Here is a 17,070-nt window from a genome sequence, read left to right as displayed (position 1 = left end):
GGAGAACACAAAATGAATTGGTACAATCTATGTCCTCCTCTGTTTTTGTTTGTTTGTTTCTTTGTTGTTGTTGTTGTTGTTGAGACGGAGTCTCACTGTGTTGCCCAGGCTGGAGTGCAGTGGCATGATCTTGGCTTACTGCAACCCCAGGTTTAAGCAATTCTCCTGCCTCAGCCTCCCAAGTAGCTGGGACTACAGGCATGCGCTACTATGTCTGACTAATTTTTGTATTTTTTGGTAGAGACGGAGTTTCACCATGTTGACCGGGCTGGTCTCAAACTCCCAACCTCAGGTGATCCACTTTCCTCGGCCTCCCAAAGTACTGGGATTACAGGCATGAGCCACCACGCTCAGCCCTACCAACTTTTTATCAAGTGTTTTTTAGTGAACTATCTCATTGAATCTTAATAGTGATCTTTGGAGAAAGTTAATATATTATCTTCATTCTATTTTTTAGAAAATTGAGACTCATAACTCAAAATGCATTGCCAAAGATCACTCAGCCAGTAAGTAGAATGGGACTAAAATCCAAATGTTTTGGTTTGAAACTTCATGTTCTTTGTAGTGCACAATACTGCCATGCCTTATCTGTTCCTCTTTTTTAAAAAAGTATTTGTTATAGTTGACACATGATAATTATACACATTTATTGGGTACATAGTGCTATTTCAATACACACAATGTACAGTGATCAAATCAGAGTAATTCATATATTCCTCACCTTAAATATTTTTCATTTCTTTGTGTTGGGAACATTCAAACTCCCTCTTCTAGCTATTTGAAAATAAATAGTAAATTATTATTGACTGCAGTGACCCTACAGTGCTATAGAACACTAGGACTTATCTCTCCTATCTAGCTGTAATTTGTATCCTTTAACCACCCCCTATCCTTCCCAGCCTCTAGTAATTACTATTCTACTCTCTACCTCCATGAGATGAACTTTTTTAGCTTCTGCATATAAGTGAGAACATTTGCTATTTATCTTTCTGTTCCTGGCTTGTTTCACATAACACAATGTCCTTCAGGTTCATCCACCTTGCCGCAAATGACAAGGTTTCATTCTTTATGTGAATTTAAGGGTTATTTTCCTTAAGCTAGAAGAAAGTATTGCCTTATATACACAATGGAGAAGAGATGTATTTGTAAAGATTATTTCTTAGATTATTTCTCTAAGAGATTTATTTGTAAAGACCAAATATGTTTGGATTTTCAGATTGTCTAGCAATATTATCCTCCTGGATAACCCTGATACCAATCAATTCACCATCTTCTAACTCTCCTCCCTCCCTCCCTAACCTTTTCTACACCTATTACCTAAGCATTTGAGATACGCCAAAGGAAATAAAAAAGTACTCCTTCAGGAAGCAGAGTACAGACAAAAGAGGTAATGAATACTGTAATGATCTAAGTGCTGTCACGTACTAGATGCTATGAAGTTAATAAAAGAATTGAGTAAAGGTCCCTGTCTTTGAGAACTTATATTCTATTTGGAGAAACATGGGGGGAAAATCGTGGCTAATAACTAGCAAATATAACATGCTAGGCCAAGCAGTAGAGATAATTAAGAGAACTAGTCAAGAAGGCATTGGCTGTTAAAAAATGGACAGGATTTATGAAAACTCTCATGAAAGCCTGGACTTCATGATCCTACAGTCAATCTAGCTGTTCTGTGCTTTGAACCCCGGTGACCCCATCCAGAAGAAACCAGGAGAAGCACAAACTGGCGCCAGATTCGCTACCACCTGCCCGACCCTTGAGCCCGGGGAAACCCAGAGGTGGGTGCAGCAAGCTCTGGAAGCTGCAGACGAGGCAGGCGGAAGAGGCGGGGCTTCGCGGGCTACGTCATCGGGGCGCCAGAGGCCCGCTGCGCCTGGGAGTTTGAAGCAAACAGGCAGCGCGCGACAATGGCGGCAGCTGGTGGAGCTTTGGGGCCATTGGTGACGGGTCTGTACGACGTGCAGGCTTTCAAGTTTGGGGACTTCGTGCTGAAGAGCGGACTCTCCTCCCCCATCTACATCGATCTGCGGGGCATCGTGTCTCGACCGCGTCTTCTGAGTCAGGTGCTAGCCCAGGAAGGGGAAGGACAGGGCTAGGTGGCGGGAAAGAGGACCAGGAAATGGAAGAGGGTGACAGGAGTTGGGCCGTGAGTGAGAGCAAAAGAGCCAAGCAGGCAGTCCAGCCCTACTCTTGGTCTGGGGAGTAAGCATGAGAAGCACAGAGGCCAGGGGTTGTTGGACTCTTTGAGAGTCGTCTGTTCTTTCACCCACAGGCTTAGACACGTGTTTTGCAAAAGTCGGGAAACCCAGTTTGGAACCCTGTCTGGCACTGAAGCACACTTGAATGAATTCTGTGTATTTAACTCTAAGAAGATTAGACTTGAGGCCGGGCGTGGTGCCTCATGACTGTAATACCAGCATTTTGGGAGGCCTAAGTGGGCGGATCAACTGAGCCCCAGGAGTTCGAGACCAGCCTGGGTCCCAGGAGTTCGAGACCCCGTCTCTACAAAAAATTAGCTGGGTGTGGTGGCGCACGCCTGGGACGCTGAGGTGGGAGGATCACCTGAGCCTGGGAGGTCAAGGCTGCAGTGAGCTGTCTTTGTGCCACTGCACTCCAGCCTGGGTGACAGTGAGACCCTGCCTCAAAAAACAAACAGACCGGGAAAACGTGAGGGGGCAGATAATTCAGTAGCTGGGAAAATACTTGTGAGAAAAGAAAAATAGAACAACCTGAACCCTGTGATGTATACAAAATTTATCAGCGCCTAGAGAGACTTCAGCCATGCTCCCCCATGCAGCCCTGGGGACAATTATTTATTTATTTTTTAGAGGGGGTCTCTCTTATGTCACCACGGCTGGAGTGCAGCTCTGTGATCGTAGCTCACTGCAGCCAGGAACTCCTGGGCTTAAGAGATCTTCCTGCCTCCAGTGAGCACAGGGGCTCATGCCTGTAGTCCTAATTCTTTGGGAGGCTGAGGGGGTGGATCACTTAAGGTCTGGAGTTTGAGACCAGCCTGGCCGACCTGGTGAAACTCCGCCTCTACTGATAATGCAAAAATTAGCCGGGTGTGGTGGTGCACACCTGTAATCCCAGCTACTCAGGAGGCTGAGGCAGGAGAATCAGGAGGTTGAGCCACTGCACTCCAGCCTGGGCAACAGAGGGAGACTGTCTCAAAAAAAAAAAAAAAAAAAAAAGAGATCCTGTTACCTCAACCTCTGAGTAACTAGAACTAAAGGCGTGTGCCATCATGCCCACCAAATTTTTTAAACTTTTTTTTTGTAGAGAGGAGGTCTCACCATACTGCCCAGGGTCGTCTCGAACTCCTGGCCTCAAAAGATCCTCCCGCCTTGGCGGCCTCCCAAGTAGCTGGGACTACAAATGCCTGGTGCCACCACTGGGCTACCTCATGTTATTTCAATGCAAATTCTTGGTGAACATAGGAACTGCCCCTTTTGCTTTAAAAATCCACTTGTAACTACTGTATAATCAGGGCAACTTAAGTTTGTGCTTCGGGTTGCACTCCTCGAACTTGGCACACATTTGTGTTCTACTTGTATTAATTTTGCTTCAGCCTCTTCCTTTTAGGTCCTTTTAGGCTGTTTGGAAAGGGGAGTTGAATTTTGCACTGTGCGGCCAGAAGCAATAATTAAGACCAGAAGGTGGACATATTGGGAAAGCAGGTTTTTAGTCAATATAAGGAAAAGTTTTGTACAAATTAGAGGTTTCTAATACAGTGTTTCTAAACTTTGAGTATATATGAATTACCTGGGAATTTTGTTAAAATACAGAATCCAGTTCTGTAGCTCTTGAGACTGGACCTGGGGTTGTGCATTTCTAACAAGGTTCCAGCTGAAACTGCAGACCACACTGAGTAGAGGCCGTAAATATGTTTTCCAACAGAGTTTGCTACTAGCCACTAGTTACTATTGAGCATTATGAATTTTTAAGTTTAAATAGTCATGTATGACCAGTGGCTGTCATATTGGACTGCTCAGATAGAGGACATTTCCATCATTGCAGAAAGTTCTATCTAGAAGACATGTGAGTTTCCTCAGCCCACTTAAGGGTTTATGTTCACTAGGGACCACTTTGTGTGGTTATTGTAAAAAGTATTAAGGTAGGTTGGACTATTAAGGTTGTGGTACTTTGGACTATTAACTTCTCATCATCCAGAATCTTGATATGGTGTATCTCAGCAGTGTGGAGAATTACTAAGGATTTTCTAGGGAAAAATTGATTTATTTTAATAAGCCAGCTGATAAATGACAGAAAAAGTTTTTTGATAACTAGATCATGGTGTGTGTGTGTGTGTGTGTGTGTGTGTGTGTGTGTGTATTTTGGTGATTAATTGGTGAGAAGTTCAAAACATGGAGAGACTTGGGTATAACAAAACTCCTTTTCACATCTTATTTATGCGAATAGAATTTCTCAGTATTTACACCCCCAAAAGCAATATAATTTATGCTAAACTCTAACCTCCCTTAATAAGTGATATTTGACTATAGTACTATATATACATTAGTGTACATAAAGTAATTGGAGAGGAAAGGTAGCATTAACTCACTAAAAATGCATTTTCCAGGTCTGTTTTTATCCCTCTGTCAAAATTTGCAAAACATGTTTTAATTAATCATATGCTTGTAATAATTTAATAAGAATTCTCTTCTTTAAAAAGTACAATTTCCATTTTCTTTTCCTCAAGAGAATAATTTCTCTTCAGTCCTTAAGGATTCAGCTGCTTACATGGGCTTTGTTGTGGGTCGAAGCAGCACCCACAGGTTTAAATCAGGGTCGGGTATTTGGTCCTTGTGGGATTCACAAGATGGATTACTACTGACTACTTTGCTGTGAATGGCACAACTCACACAGTAATGTAGCTTCGTATACAGTTTGGGAAGAACATAGGAGGCAAAGATGCTCACTGCAGAAATGTCCCTCACTGCTGCGGCCTCTACTGTGTTCTGCATGATGGCCTTCTTAATAGTCTTTTCCTTGGGCATGTAGCAGACATAGTATGTGCAACTACTGGCCACAGCCCTTTTTGGCACGATCACTGTTCCTTTCTTTTCTTTGTCATCTTGGAAGTAAGGACCTGAGAGAACTACAGAAGAATTCTTGACACCTAGAGACTTAAGGTCATGGGAAATTTTTTTAAATTACCATTTTAAATTTCAGTTTACATACATATAGACAAGTATGACAGAGGGATCAGTAAAAGCTTTTCTAGTATAATCATATATTGCTTTAGAATAAAATTCTCTGGACACAGTAGAGTGAAACTTTGAGTTGAAAAAAGATGTAAAAAATTTTAAACTTTTCATAGTCAGGAATTCCATGTTTTTTGTTTTTTTTTTTAAATGGAGATGGTGGGTATCCAGTCACTGTAGCATTTGTATTCCAAGTTTATTCCTTAAGAAGAGTGATAAAACAGTTCTGAGATAATATGTTAATATTTTTAGTACTAGAAATTACATTCTTTGCAACTTAAAATAGTCATAGATTGTGGGGAAAAGAAAGAGAGATCAGACTGTTACCATGTCTATATAGAAAGAAGTAGACATAAGAGACTCCATTTTGTTCTGTATCTGAGATGCTGTTAATCTGTGACCCTACCCCCAACCTTGTCCTTGCAAGAGACATGTGCTGTGGTGACTCAAGGTTTAACGGATTTTGGGCTGTGCAGGGTGTGCTTTGTTAAACAAGTGCCTGAAGGCAGTATGCTTGTGAAAAGTCATCACCATTCTCTTAATCTCAAGTACCCAGGGACACGTACACTGCCAAAGGTCACAGGGACCTCTGCCTAGGAAAGCTAGGTATTTCCAAGGTTTCTCCCCATGTGATAGTCTGAAATGTGGCCTCGTGGGAAGGGAAAGACTTGATCGTCTCTCAGCCTGGCACCCGTGAAGGGTCTTTGCTAAGGAGGACTAGTGTAAGAGGAAAGAAGGCCTCTTGGCAGTTGAGATAGAGAAAAGCATCTGTCTCCTGCCCGTCCCTGGGCAATGGAACATTTACTGAGAAAGGAGAAAACCGCCTGAAGGTGGGACGTGCTAGCAGCAATGCTGCTCTTTATGCACTAAACAGGTTTATGGAGATGTTTGCATATGCATATCAAGGCACAGCACTTTTCCTTAAACTCATTCATGTCACAGAGATCTTTATTCCCATGTCTTACTGCTGACCTTCTCCCTAAGATGATCCTATTATCCTGCCACTTTCCTTTTTCTAAGATGGTAAAGATAATGATCAATAAATACTGAGGGAACTCAGAGACAGGTGCGTGGGTCCTCTGTATGCTGAGCGCCGGTCCCCTGGGCCCACTGTTTCTTTCTCTATACTTTGTCTCTGTGTCTCATTTCTTTTCTCAAGTCTCTCGTTCCACCTAACAAGAAACGCCCACAGGTGTGAAGGGGGAGGCCACCCCTTCAATAGATTTTGTTTTTTTTACTCTTTAGAAGTACTGGAGTAAACCTATGATCTAGTTCACAAAGCAACTCAGTGATTGTTTGCTTTTCTTTTTTAAAAATGAGGTGGTCTTGGGTGGGAATATGTATTCTAACATTAAAAAGTGATGATTTATGTGGAAAAGGAGATTATAAAATAGCAATTCGCATAATAGTCTGTATTTACGAAACTTCCTAATTGAAGGCTTCTTTCAGGAAATATAACTAAAAGATGATAGGTTTAGATACTCAGCGTAATGGGTTACTGAGGGAAACCAGGAGTCAGGGGACCATCCTTAGTCTTTGGGGTCAACATCATGAGCTTCCCCAACACATCTCAGGTTGCCTTCAGAACAGATTCTGAGTCTGGCTGAATAGATTCATTCTTGTGTTTTTAGATTTATGTTTATGTACTGGGTTTATGGAGAGGGTAATAAAAAGGCATTTTTTTTTCTCCAATCAGGTTTGAGACTTACCCCCACTAGTTTATTACTGTCTTTACTGTTATGTTGTTACATGTTTATACACTATTTAAAATAGTTACAATAAAACGTTGTTTATGTGTTCATTTTCTTACAGGTTGCAGATGTTTTATTCCAAACTGCCCAAAATGCAGGGATCAGTTTTGACACCGTGTGTGGAGTGCCTTATACAGCTTTGCCATTGGCTACAGTTATGTGTTCAACCAATCAAATTCCAATGCTTATTAGAAGGAAAGAAACAAAGGATTATGGTAAAATAAAAGTAACATAAAGCATTAAGTTAATTAATCTGTAACATATTGTTAGAATTTTTCAGCTTCTGTGCACTAATGTTTTACCAGAGTCATCTTGAGTCCCTTAAGTTATTACTGCTTGTGGAATTTGTAATTGTTACTATAAGTCACCTTCCTTTTTTTAGACTAGGGGTGAAATGCTTTGCATTGATTAGGAAATGAAAAGTGCTTTTTTTGGTACTGTATCTATGAAACCCCAACATTTTTTTTTTTTTTTTTACCAGCCCTTCTCTCATCAGCAAAATGTTGTAACAGCACTTACTTTCCCAGTATGTTTGTATTTAAACTTCATGAAAAGTAATCCATGGATAAAATTACTCTCATAAAGTAGCATAAACACCTCAGAGAGATATTCGTGTGGGTTCATGGCAATAGATTATCAGGTGACTTGCTTTAAAACCTGAAAATTTGTCCAGGCACCATGGCTCACACTTGTAATCCCAGCACTTTTGGAGGCCGAGGTGGGCGGATCACCTTGAGGTCAGGAGTTTGAGACCAGCCTGACCAACATGGTTAAACTCCGTCTCTACTAAAAATACAAAAATGAGCTGGGTGTGGTGGTGTGCACCTATAGTCCTAGCTACTGGGGAGGCTGGGGCAGGAGACGTGCTTGAACCCAGGAGGTGGAGGTTGCAATGAGCTGAGATTGTGCCACTGCACTCCAGCCTGGGCGACAAAGTGAGACCCTATTTCAAACAAAAAAAAAAAACCCTGAAAATTGGCCAGGCACAGTGGCCAATTGTAATCCTAGCACTTTGGGAGGCCAAGGCAGGAGGATAGCTTGAGCCCAGGAGTTTGAGACCAGCTTTGGCAACATAGTGAGACTTTGTCTCTACAAAAATAAAAAAAGAATACACAATTAGCTGAGTGTCGCAGTTACGTGGGAGGCTGAGGCAGGAGGATGGCTTGAGCCCAGGAGCTGAAGGTTGCAGTGAGCTATGATTGTGCCACTGCACTGCACCCTGAGTGACAGAGCAAGGCTATCAAAAAATAAATAAAACCTGAAAAGCAATCTTAATGATAGTAAGGAATTAATGGGCTTTTTTGTTTATGTTGGTGTATTAGTGTTTTGTTACTTTTTTTAAAACAAATCCTTCTGCAGATGTGTTCTAAAAATTTTTATGATAAGAAAAGAAACATTAGTTGAGTTTTTGCTGCGTAAGGGCAGTGTTAGTTTTTCTGTTTTTTGTTTTTTGTTTGAGACAATGTCTCATTCTGCTGCCCAGGCTGGTCTTGAACTCCTGGTCTCAAGCCATCCTCCTGCCTCATCCTCACAAAGTGCTGGGATTACAGGTGTGAACCACTGCACCCAGCTGAGATTTTCTGAGCTAAAAAAAAAAAAATCTATATGAATCCCTACCCATAAGAAAACTCTTATTTCTGTTTTCTTATTTTATGTTTTAAAAAATGTTGCTGGAATGAAATTATGCATTTTTAAATATACTATAAATACTTGCAGTCTTGTGTTCTAGCTTAAGCTGATTCAGTTAAACTTGCCAATTGTTCAAGAGACAGAAAGGATTTGATGAGTCTGTGAAGTCCACAGCCCAAGTTACTTACATTTTGTAGATTATCTGAAAATAGTCTGTAGTGGAATTTAGGGTAGAGAAGTATATATTTAATCACGTTGCATTATATAATTCTTTAGATTGTAGTAATGGGTCTAAATGATTGCTGAATATTTTTCCTTCTGAATTTGTATCTTCAAAAAGCCAATTATTTGGCTGATCTTGAATAGTGAATTTATAATACTTTGATGGAAAAAGGAATTATTTCATTGATGATATTGGATTATTCTGTTTCATAACTTTCCTTGATCTCGGTGATCTTGCTGTAAGAAACTCTGTATTTAGGCTGGACGTGGTAGCTCACACTTATAATCCTAGCACTTTGGGAGGCTCAGGCGGGAGGATCACTTGAGCTCAGGAGTTTAAGACCAGCCTGGGCAACATCATCTCTGTGATAAAACAAATTAAAAAAAAAACAAAAAAAAACCTATATTTGAAAATTTGATCATAAAACACATTAAGCCATGTTTATAATGTAAAATAATTTACTTGAATTACTATAAATATACTGTATGTATAACTGGCAAGTTTGGTATACAGAGTTGGCTTTATACATAAATATACTGTATGTGCAACTAGCAAGTTTGGTATACAGAGTTGGTATACACATATACTGTATGTATAACTGGCAAGTTTTGTGTATATATATACACATATACCTACATATTTAAATTTGGAATCAGCGAAATTTTTTCTTTTCTAGGAACTAAGCGTCTTGTAGAAGGAGCTATTAATCCAGGAGAAACCTGTTTAATCATTGAAGATGTTGTCACCAGTGGATCTAGTGTTTTGGAAACTGTTGAGGTTCTTCAGAAGGAGGGCTTGAAGGTTACTGATGCCATAGTGCTGTTGGACAGAGAGCAGGGAGGCAAGGACAAGTTGCAGGCGCACGGGATCCGCCTCCACTCAGTGTGTACGTTGTCCAAAATGCTGGAGATTCTCGAGCAGCAGAAAAAAATTGATGCTGAGACAGTTGGGAGAGTGAAGAGATTTATTCAGGAGAATGTCTTTGTGGCAGCGAATCATAATGGTTCTGCCCTTTCTATAAAGGAAGCACCCAGAGAACTCAGCTTCGGTGCACGTGCAGAGCTGCCCAGGATCCACCCAGTTGCATCGAAGCTTCTCAGGCTTATGCAAAAGAAGGAGACCAATCTATGTCTATCTGCTGATGTTTCAGAGGCCAGAGAGCTGTTGCAGCTAGCAGATGCTTTAGGACCCAGTATCTGCATGCTCAAGACTCATGTAGATATTTTGAATGATTTTACTCTGGATGTGATGAAGGAGTTGATAACTCTGGCAAAATGCCATGAGTTCTTGATATTTGAAGACCGGAAGTTTGCAGATATAGGAAACACAGTGAAAAAGCAGTATGAAGGTAAGTGTATTATTCAGGAATCTGCAAGAATCAGAAATCCAGCTTAAATTGAAGAGAAAAAGGAAATGCTCATGTCATTGAAAGTCCATTCATAGAGCAGGCTGTCAAGCGTGGTTGGATCCAGGAGCTCAAGTGATATCTTCATGACTTGCTTTCTCTCCATCTCTCAGCTCTGCTTCTCTGTTGACTTCTTTCTCAGGTAGGCATACTCTACATGCTCACCGTAAACCAATCGCTCTAGCTTGGGATATAGAATACCTTCATTAACTAGCCTGGACAATCTGCTCTGCAACTGTAAGGCTGTTAACTCTGACCTTCTTGAAATAAGAACCAGGCAGGGATAATTTCCTTAAATAAAATGGGTGTGCTAGTCCCAAAAGAAGGGTATGTATCTGGTCTAGCAAATTCGACAGATGTCCTTAGCAGAATATGATGTTTTGAATGAAAATTCCACATAAAGGAAACAATGAAAAATATAAAATAGTAAGATTTATTTGTAGCAGAAAAAGTTCTATTGATAAACATTATTTAAAGATTTTAATTTTATCAAGTAGGGACTTAAAGTAGTGCATGTGTTGGTTGAGAAAAATGCTTAGTTCTGCTGCCTATTCTATGAAAATTTCTGTCTACATTTTTACAACTGTGTGATCAGACTGTATATTTAATGCATTTTTCAGTTAACCTTGTAACAGATATTTGGTTGTGTTAGGTAACATTTTTTGTAGGTGTCTTTGAGGTAACTTTTCTTTAATGTATGCATATTCATAAGCTATTTGTTTAAAACAGATTTGTCTTTAAGTGACTTCTTCATGTGCTTAAGATGTCCTGCCCTCATCACATTGTCCAGCTTACTTTAGCTAATTGACTGATGTAAGAGTTTTATACAAACTTTCTTTAGCTCTGCATAGAGTTTTTTCGAAAATCAGGCTTCTTACTGTCCGCTTTTAAAAGGAATAGTTGCCTATTGAAATTAGATAGCTAAGGAGATCTAAGGAACTTATAGAAATATTGAGCAATAGTAAAGCTACTGAGAGACCCCTGCAGAGTGAAAACTTGTCATCTTCAAGAAGAATTTTATTTTTATTATTATTATTTTTTTAGACAGGGTCTTGCTCTCTCACCCAGGCTGGAGTGCAGTGGTGCAATCTTGGCTCACTGCAACCTCCACCTCCTGGGCTCAAGTGATCCTCCCACCTCAGCCTCCCAAGTAGCTGGGACCACAGGCACATGCCACCACACCTGGCTAATTTTTTCTATTTTTGGTAGAGATGGAGTTTTGCCATGTTGCCCAGGCTGGTCTTGAACTCCTAAACTCAAGCAATCTGCCCACCTCAGCCTCCCAAAGTACTGGGATTACAAGCATGAGCCACCATGCCCAGCTTCAAGAGGAATTTTTAAATGTTGTTATCCTTGACATCAATAAATGTTTGTCTTCACTGGAGTCCCTTTCTAACAGCATGAGTTTTATTTGTGGTCACGAGCTTCAGCCTGTAAGGAAAAACAGTCCTGTTAGCGTTCCTGATGAGCCAAGCACAGAACCTTGGAAGTTTTTTTCTCGTTGTGATCTCTTACCCAGCTACTTACCTAAATAACAGATACAGTTTTCACAGATGGAACCATGGGTCTGCTGATAATCACTAAAGTTCCTCAAGAGTTTGGTTCTCTCATTAACATGTTACTGCGAGATTATTTCATATTCCAGTTGGTTGGACAAGAGGTTAGAGGTTTTTGTTTGAAAATCGGCAAATATCTTTTTTTCCCCTTCTTCTTAGGAGGTATCTTTAAAATAGCTTCCTGGGCAGATCTGGTAAATGCTCACGTGGTGCCAGGCTCAGGAGTTGTGAAAGGCTTGCAAGAAGTGGGCCTGCCTTTGCATCGGGGGTGCCTCCTTATTGCAGAAATGAGCTCCAGCGGCTCCCTGGCCACTGGGAACTACACTAGAGCAGCGGTAAGTTTTGGGGGGACTGGGTGAGAGGAGGCAGGGGCTGCTATGCTGCATGCTATAGGGCAAGAAGATATCTCCTAATCTGGCATCTCTGGAACCTCTGCCAAAAAAAATCCAGCTCTTGTTAGTGTGACAGTATATTAATAGTAGTTGGATAGAATTCCTTGATAGTTAATAGCATTTTATATCATGTAGTGGACACTTCAGGAATTTGAATTATACTCCAGGAGAAACTTTGAGACCCAGATAGTTAGTCAAACAAACACTTACTAAATCTACCAAGACTTTAAGACCATTGTCTTTTTCATCTTACCATGAATTGAGAGAAGATGAGAAGAGCTTCCCAGACACGCAGTTTCTCAGAATCTCCCAAGTCCTACAGAGATGCACGTTCCCATGACAGCAGCCCATATGCAGTGGCTTTCTCTTATTCTTGTCAGATATTTTAGAATATTATATTACTTTTAAAAAATTGTCATCGGGGGTTGGGCACAGTTGCTCATACCTGTAATCCTAGCAGTTTGGGAGGCCAAGGCGGGAGGATTGCTTGAGGCCAGGAGTTTGAGACCAGCTGGACGTCATAGTGAGATCTCCTCTCTACAAAAAAATGAAAAAGAAAATTAACCAGGCATGGTGATACATGTCTATAGTCCCAGCTACTTGGGAGGCTGAGGTGGGAGGATCACTTGAGCTTAAAGATCAAGGCTGCAGGAAGCCATGATCATGCCACTGCACCTCAGCCTGGGCAAGAGTAAGAGCTTATCAAAAAAAATAAAAAGCCCCAAGAAAATCCCCATGATTTTTTCCCCCCATGTGAAGAATCTAGAAGTAAAGGATTTCTATTTTTTCATATTATTTCAAAGACTATCTGGAGACAACTCATATGGCCCTACAGTCACGTTTTAACCCTATCCCTGAATTGACTATAAATGTCTGATTTCCCAAGTCTCATAAGCACGGTCAGTTTTAATATTTTGCATTCTGGGAGTCTGGGTCTGGCTCAAGGACAAGACATGACTTGTTTGTTGGCAGTAGTACTTGGTGGCAAGAATGTATCAATGTGTCTCAGGTCTCGAAGTACCGAAGCTAGAGTGCAGTGGTGGTACCCAGTCAGCTCTCTGGGAAGTATCAAATAAGAAGGGAAGTACAGAGTCATGTCTCCGGGAGGGGAAAGTACCAAATCAGAAAGCCAGGCAGACCTTCTAAAGATACTTTTATGAATGTGAGATAATAGTATAGAAAATGGGGAGACCAGTTGATGTTACAGAAGAGAGAAAGTGGTAGAGGTAAGATTTCTTTTTTTTTTTTTTTTTTTTTTTTGAGACAGAGTCTCGCTCTGTCGCCCAGGCTGGAGTGCAGTGGCTGGATCTCAGCTCACTGCAAGCTCCGCCTCCCGGGTTCACGCCATTCTCCTGCCTCAGCCTCCGGAGTAGCTGGGACTACAGGCGCCCGCCACCGCGCCCGGCTAGTTTTTTGTATTTTTTAGTAGAGACGGGGTTTCACTGTGTTAGCCAGGATGGTCTCGATCTCCTGACCTCGTGATCCGCCCGTCTCCGCCTCCCAAAGTGCTGGGATTACAGGCTTGAGCCACCGCGCCCGGCCTGAGGTAAGATTTCTTTAGCTCTTGAAAGCATAGCTGTTCTTTATATGACAGCTGCCTTTGAATATGGAGTACCCCGTCTGTAGATAGTCAGTAAGCCTTGAATGTGGTTTCATACCATTATAATATGTTTTAGAGTACTCACCTTAAATCCTTTTTGGAACTAGGTGGGTCACCAAGCATTATTAGAAATAAGAAATTACACAGCATCTTGATTTTAGATGCACGTAGTATAGGATTTCTGTTTGAAGTATGATTTATTGCAGGAAGGGAAGGGAAGGGAAAGGGTCATCTCAGAGTCGTAATGAATCAAATGTGTTTTATTATGGTTTCTATTTAAGATGACCTGTTCAGATATAGTAACTTTATATATATGGAATGAGAAAAGGCATCTATGATACAGCAAGGTTTCTAACTAGATAATAGAGCATAAGCCGGACATGTTGACTCACACCTGTAACCCCAGCACTTTGTTAGGCCAAGGTTGGAGGATCCCTCGAGCCCAGGAGTTCAAGACCAGCCAGGGCAATATGGGGAGACCCCATGTCGTCTTCTTCTTTTTTTTTTTTTTGTAAGTTTTAAAAAAATAGAGCATATTTTTACTTTTATTCTGTGTGATTAACTGTTTTCTTGTAATGTTCTGTTACATTCCATTTAGGTTAGAATGGCTGAGGAGCACTCTGAATTTGTTGTTGGTTTTATTTCTGGCTCCCGAGTAAGCATGAAACCAGAATTTCTTCACTTGACTCCAGGAGTTCAGTTGGAAGCAGGAGGTAAATCTGGTCACTGGTCATGGCTCTTCCAAAAATGCTTCTTTACCCATGGCAGGCAAAATAAAACTTTGCATGTTATTAAACACTTGCTTAAGAGAAGCCTTCTTAGTCTAGAGCAATAATGAATGAGGCCTTTGGTAACTATGTATCTTTGGACAAGTCAGTTTACTTCTTTTAGTCTGATTGTCTGTAAAATGGGGAGGATAACAGTATTGACCTCATAAGGTAATCAAGAGGCTTTAATGAGGTAACATGTAGAATATTTAACACAATGTCTTAGCACAGAGTGAACACTCTGTACTTGTAAGCCCTTATTCATAAGCCCTCATAATTCTTTGACTAGATACTATAGTTAGGGTCAAGGCTTTTAAGAATACTTAAAGTGTCTTGAATTTGGAAGATAATAAGCCATTTAACAGAATGCTTCTGGAACAGCAGAATTTAATAAAACAAAAAAGCAAAATCTAAGGATTAGGGTTTATGGATAGTCTGTGTGACCACTTGATGAGGTTGTGATAGAAAGGTTCTTGTATATGGTAGTGGTCAGGTTAGACTTGCTCAACAGTGCCTTGTGGTGATGCCGAGATGTATGCTAAAATTTTCTTCAATTGTGAGGCCAATCTTTATTGTATTTTTTTGATATTGAACCTTTCTTGGTAATATATGAGTTTTACTTTTTTTAAAATATATATTGTTAAGCTTACAGATGATCTAAAATTTGACATTGAGAAAGTGTATATTTAGGGCAACTTGAATCTATGCTTCTGGAAAAAAAATACATGAAAAAAATAATGATAAAATAAATAAGGCTGGGTGCAGTAGCTCACACTCATAATCCCAGCACTCTGTGAGGTCGAAGTGGGCAGATCACCTGAGGTCAGGAGTTCAAGACCAGCTTGGCCGACATAGCGAAACCCTGTCTCTACTCAAAATACAAAAATTAGCCAGGCATGGTGGTGCACGCTTGTAATCCCAGCTACTCGGGAGACTGAGGCAGGAGAATTGCTTGAATCCAGGAGGTGGAGGTGGCAGTGAGCCAAGATTGTGCCATTGCACTCTAGCCTGGGTGACAGAGCAAGACTCTGTCTCAAAAAAATAAATAAATAAATAAAAATAAACTTTACCATTGAAAAGAATTGGTGAGCATCTTTCTCCGTTTGATGTCTCTGGCCTACCCAGTGAGTCTCTTCAGCTCGTGTTTTTACCCGGCTGCTATACAAAAGGGGAACGAAAGTAGGGGCACATTTTTATTTAAAGCTGGTTAGATACTTTTTCTGAGAAGTCATGTGACAGGTTTTCTGATTTTTGTATTATGTGAAACTATAGTTTTTGTGTTTCTTGCAGGAGATAATCTTGGCCAACAGTACAATAGCCCACAAGAAGTTATTGGCAAACGAGGTTCCGATATCATCATTGTAGGCCGCGGCATAATCTCAGCAGCTGATCGTCTGGAAGCAGCGGAGATGTACAGAAAAGCTGCTTGGGAAGCGTATTTGAGTAGACTTGGTGTTTGAATGCTTCAGATACATTTTTGTGAAGACATTGAAGATGTGACAGTCCCCCTGAAAGTCACTAGCTGGAAATAATCCAATTATTCCTGCTTAGATTCTTCCACAGGGCCTGTGTAAGAATAGGTTCTGGAGTTATCATGGACTTTAGGAAATATTGAGTAATTTGTAATCACTGCATTGATACTATAATAAGTTCATTCTCAAGCTTGCTTTTTTTGAGACTGGTGTTTGTTAGACAGCCACAGTCCTGTCTGGGTTAGGGCCTTCCACATTTGAGGACCCTTCCTATCTCTGCATGGGACTAGACCGCGTTGTTATTCTTTTATTTAATTTGAGACGGGATCTCGCTCCATTTCCCAGGATGGAGTGCAGTGGTGAGATCACCGCTCATTGCAGCCTTGACCTCCCAGGTGATCCTCCCCGCTCAGCTTCCAGAGTAGCCGGTACTATAGGCATGCACCACCACGTCCAGCTAAACTTCTTTATTATTTGTAGAGATGAGGTCTTGCTATGTTACCCAGGCTGGTGTCAACTCGGGGGCTCAAGCAATCCTCCTGCCTCAGTCTCAAAGTGCTGGGATTACAGGTGTGAGCCACTGTGCCCAGCCTAATTGCAGTAAGACAAAAATTCTAGAGCACTGATAGGCTAAAGTCAGCACAACTTTTCTTGTGTCCTGTATTCTCTGTCTAATGTGTTGCCCAAATAATATCTAATTGTTAGCCATTCTCCTCCATCTCCAGCCTAAAAGTGACAATCCAGGTATCCACATGGGCTGGTTCCCAGAACTGCCATTGCTCACTCTCCAAAGAGGGGAAGGTGGGGAAGGGGAAGGTGACTGCAGCTCAGCTCCTGAGCTAGTATCTGGCTGTTATTTCTTTTCTTTTTTTTTTTTTTTTGAGACGGAGTCTCGCTCTGTCGCCCAGGCTGGAGTGCAGTGGCCGGATCTCGGCTCACTGTAAGCTCCGCCTCCCGGGTTTACACCATTCTCCTGCCTCAGCCTCCCGAGGAGCTGGGACTACAGGCGCCCACCACCTCGCCTGGCTAGTTTTTTGTATTTTTTAGTAGAGACAGGGTTTCACCGTG

General features: G+C 41.2%; 1 protein-coding gene across 1 annotated transcript; it reads left to right on the top strand.

Annotated features, from left to right (window-relative positions):
* Positions 1-1,861: 1,861 nt before the first annotated feature.
* On the top strand, positions 1,862-16,614 carry LOC105470256 (uridine monophosphate synthetase). The gene is made up of 6 exons (XM_011722055.2): positions 1,862-2,063; positions 7,020-7,173; positions 9,487-10,158; positions 11,931-12,106; positions 14,362-14,476; positions 15,821-16,614. The coding sequence occupies exons 1-6, from the start codon at positions 1,908-1,910 to the stop codon at positions 15,988-15,990; spliced, it is 1,443 nt and encodes a 480-aa protein (XP_011720357.2). The 5' UTR covers positions 1,862-1,907; the 3' UTR covers positions 15,991-16,614.
* Positions 16,615-17,070: the final 456 nt, after the last annotated feature.

Source organism: Macaca nemestrina, chromosome 2, assembly GCF_043159975.1.
Source record: "Macaca nemestrina isolate mMacNem1 chromosome 2, mMacNem.hap1, whole genome shotgun sequence".
Taxonomy (NCBI): Eukaryota; Metazoa; Chordata; class Mammalia; order Primates; family Cercopithecidae; genus Macaca; species Macaca nemestrina.
This window is presented reverse-complemented; position numbering and strand designations above follow the sequence as displayed.

Excerpts from the sequence above, each read along its gene's own strand:
- LOC105470256 (XM_011722055.2), top strand. The coding sequence starts at position 1,908 with ATGGCGGCAGCTGGTGGAGCTTTGGGGCCATTGGTGACGGGTCTGTAC. Across the intron at positions 2,064-7,019 it reads GACCGCGTCTTCTGAGTCAG|GTTGCAGATGTTTTATTCCA; the intron begins GTGCTAGCCCAG and ends ATTTTCTTACAG. Across the intron at positions 14,477-15,820 it reads AGTTCAGTTGGAAGCAGGAG|GAGATAATCTTGGCCAACAG; the intron begins GTAAATCTGGTC and ends TGTTTCTTGCAG.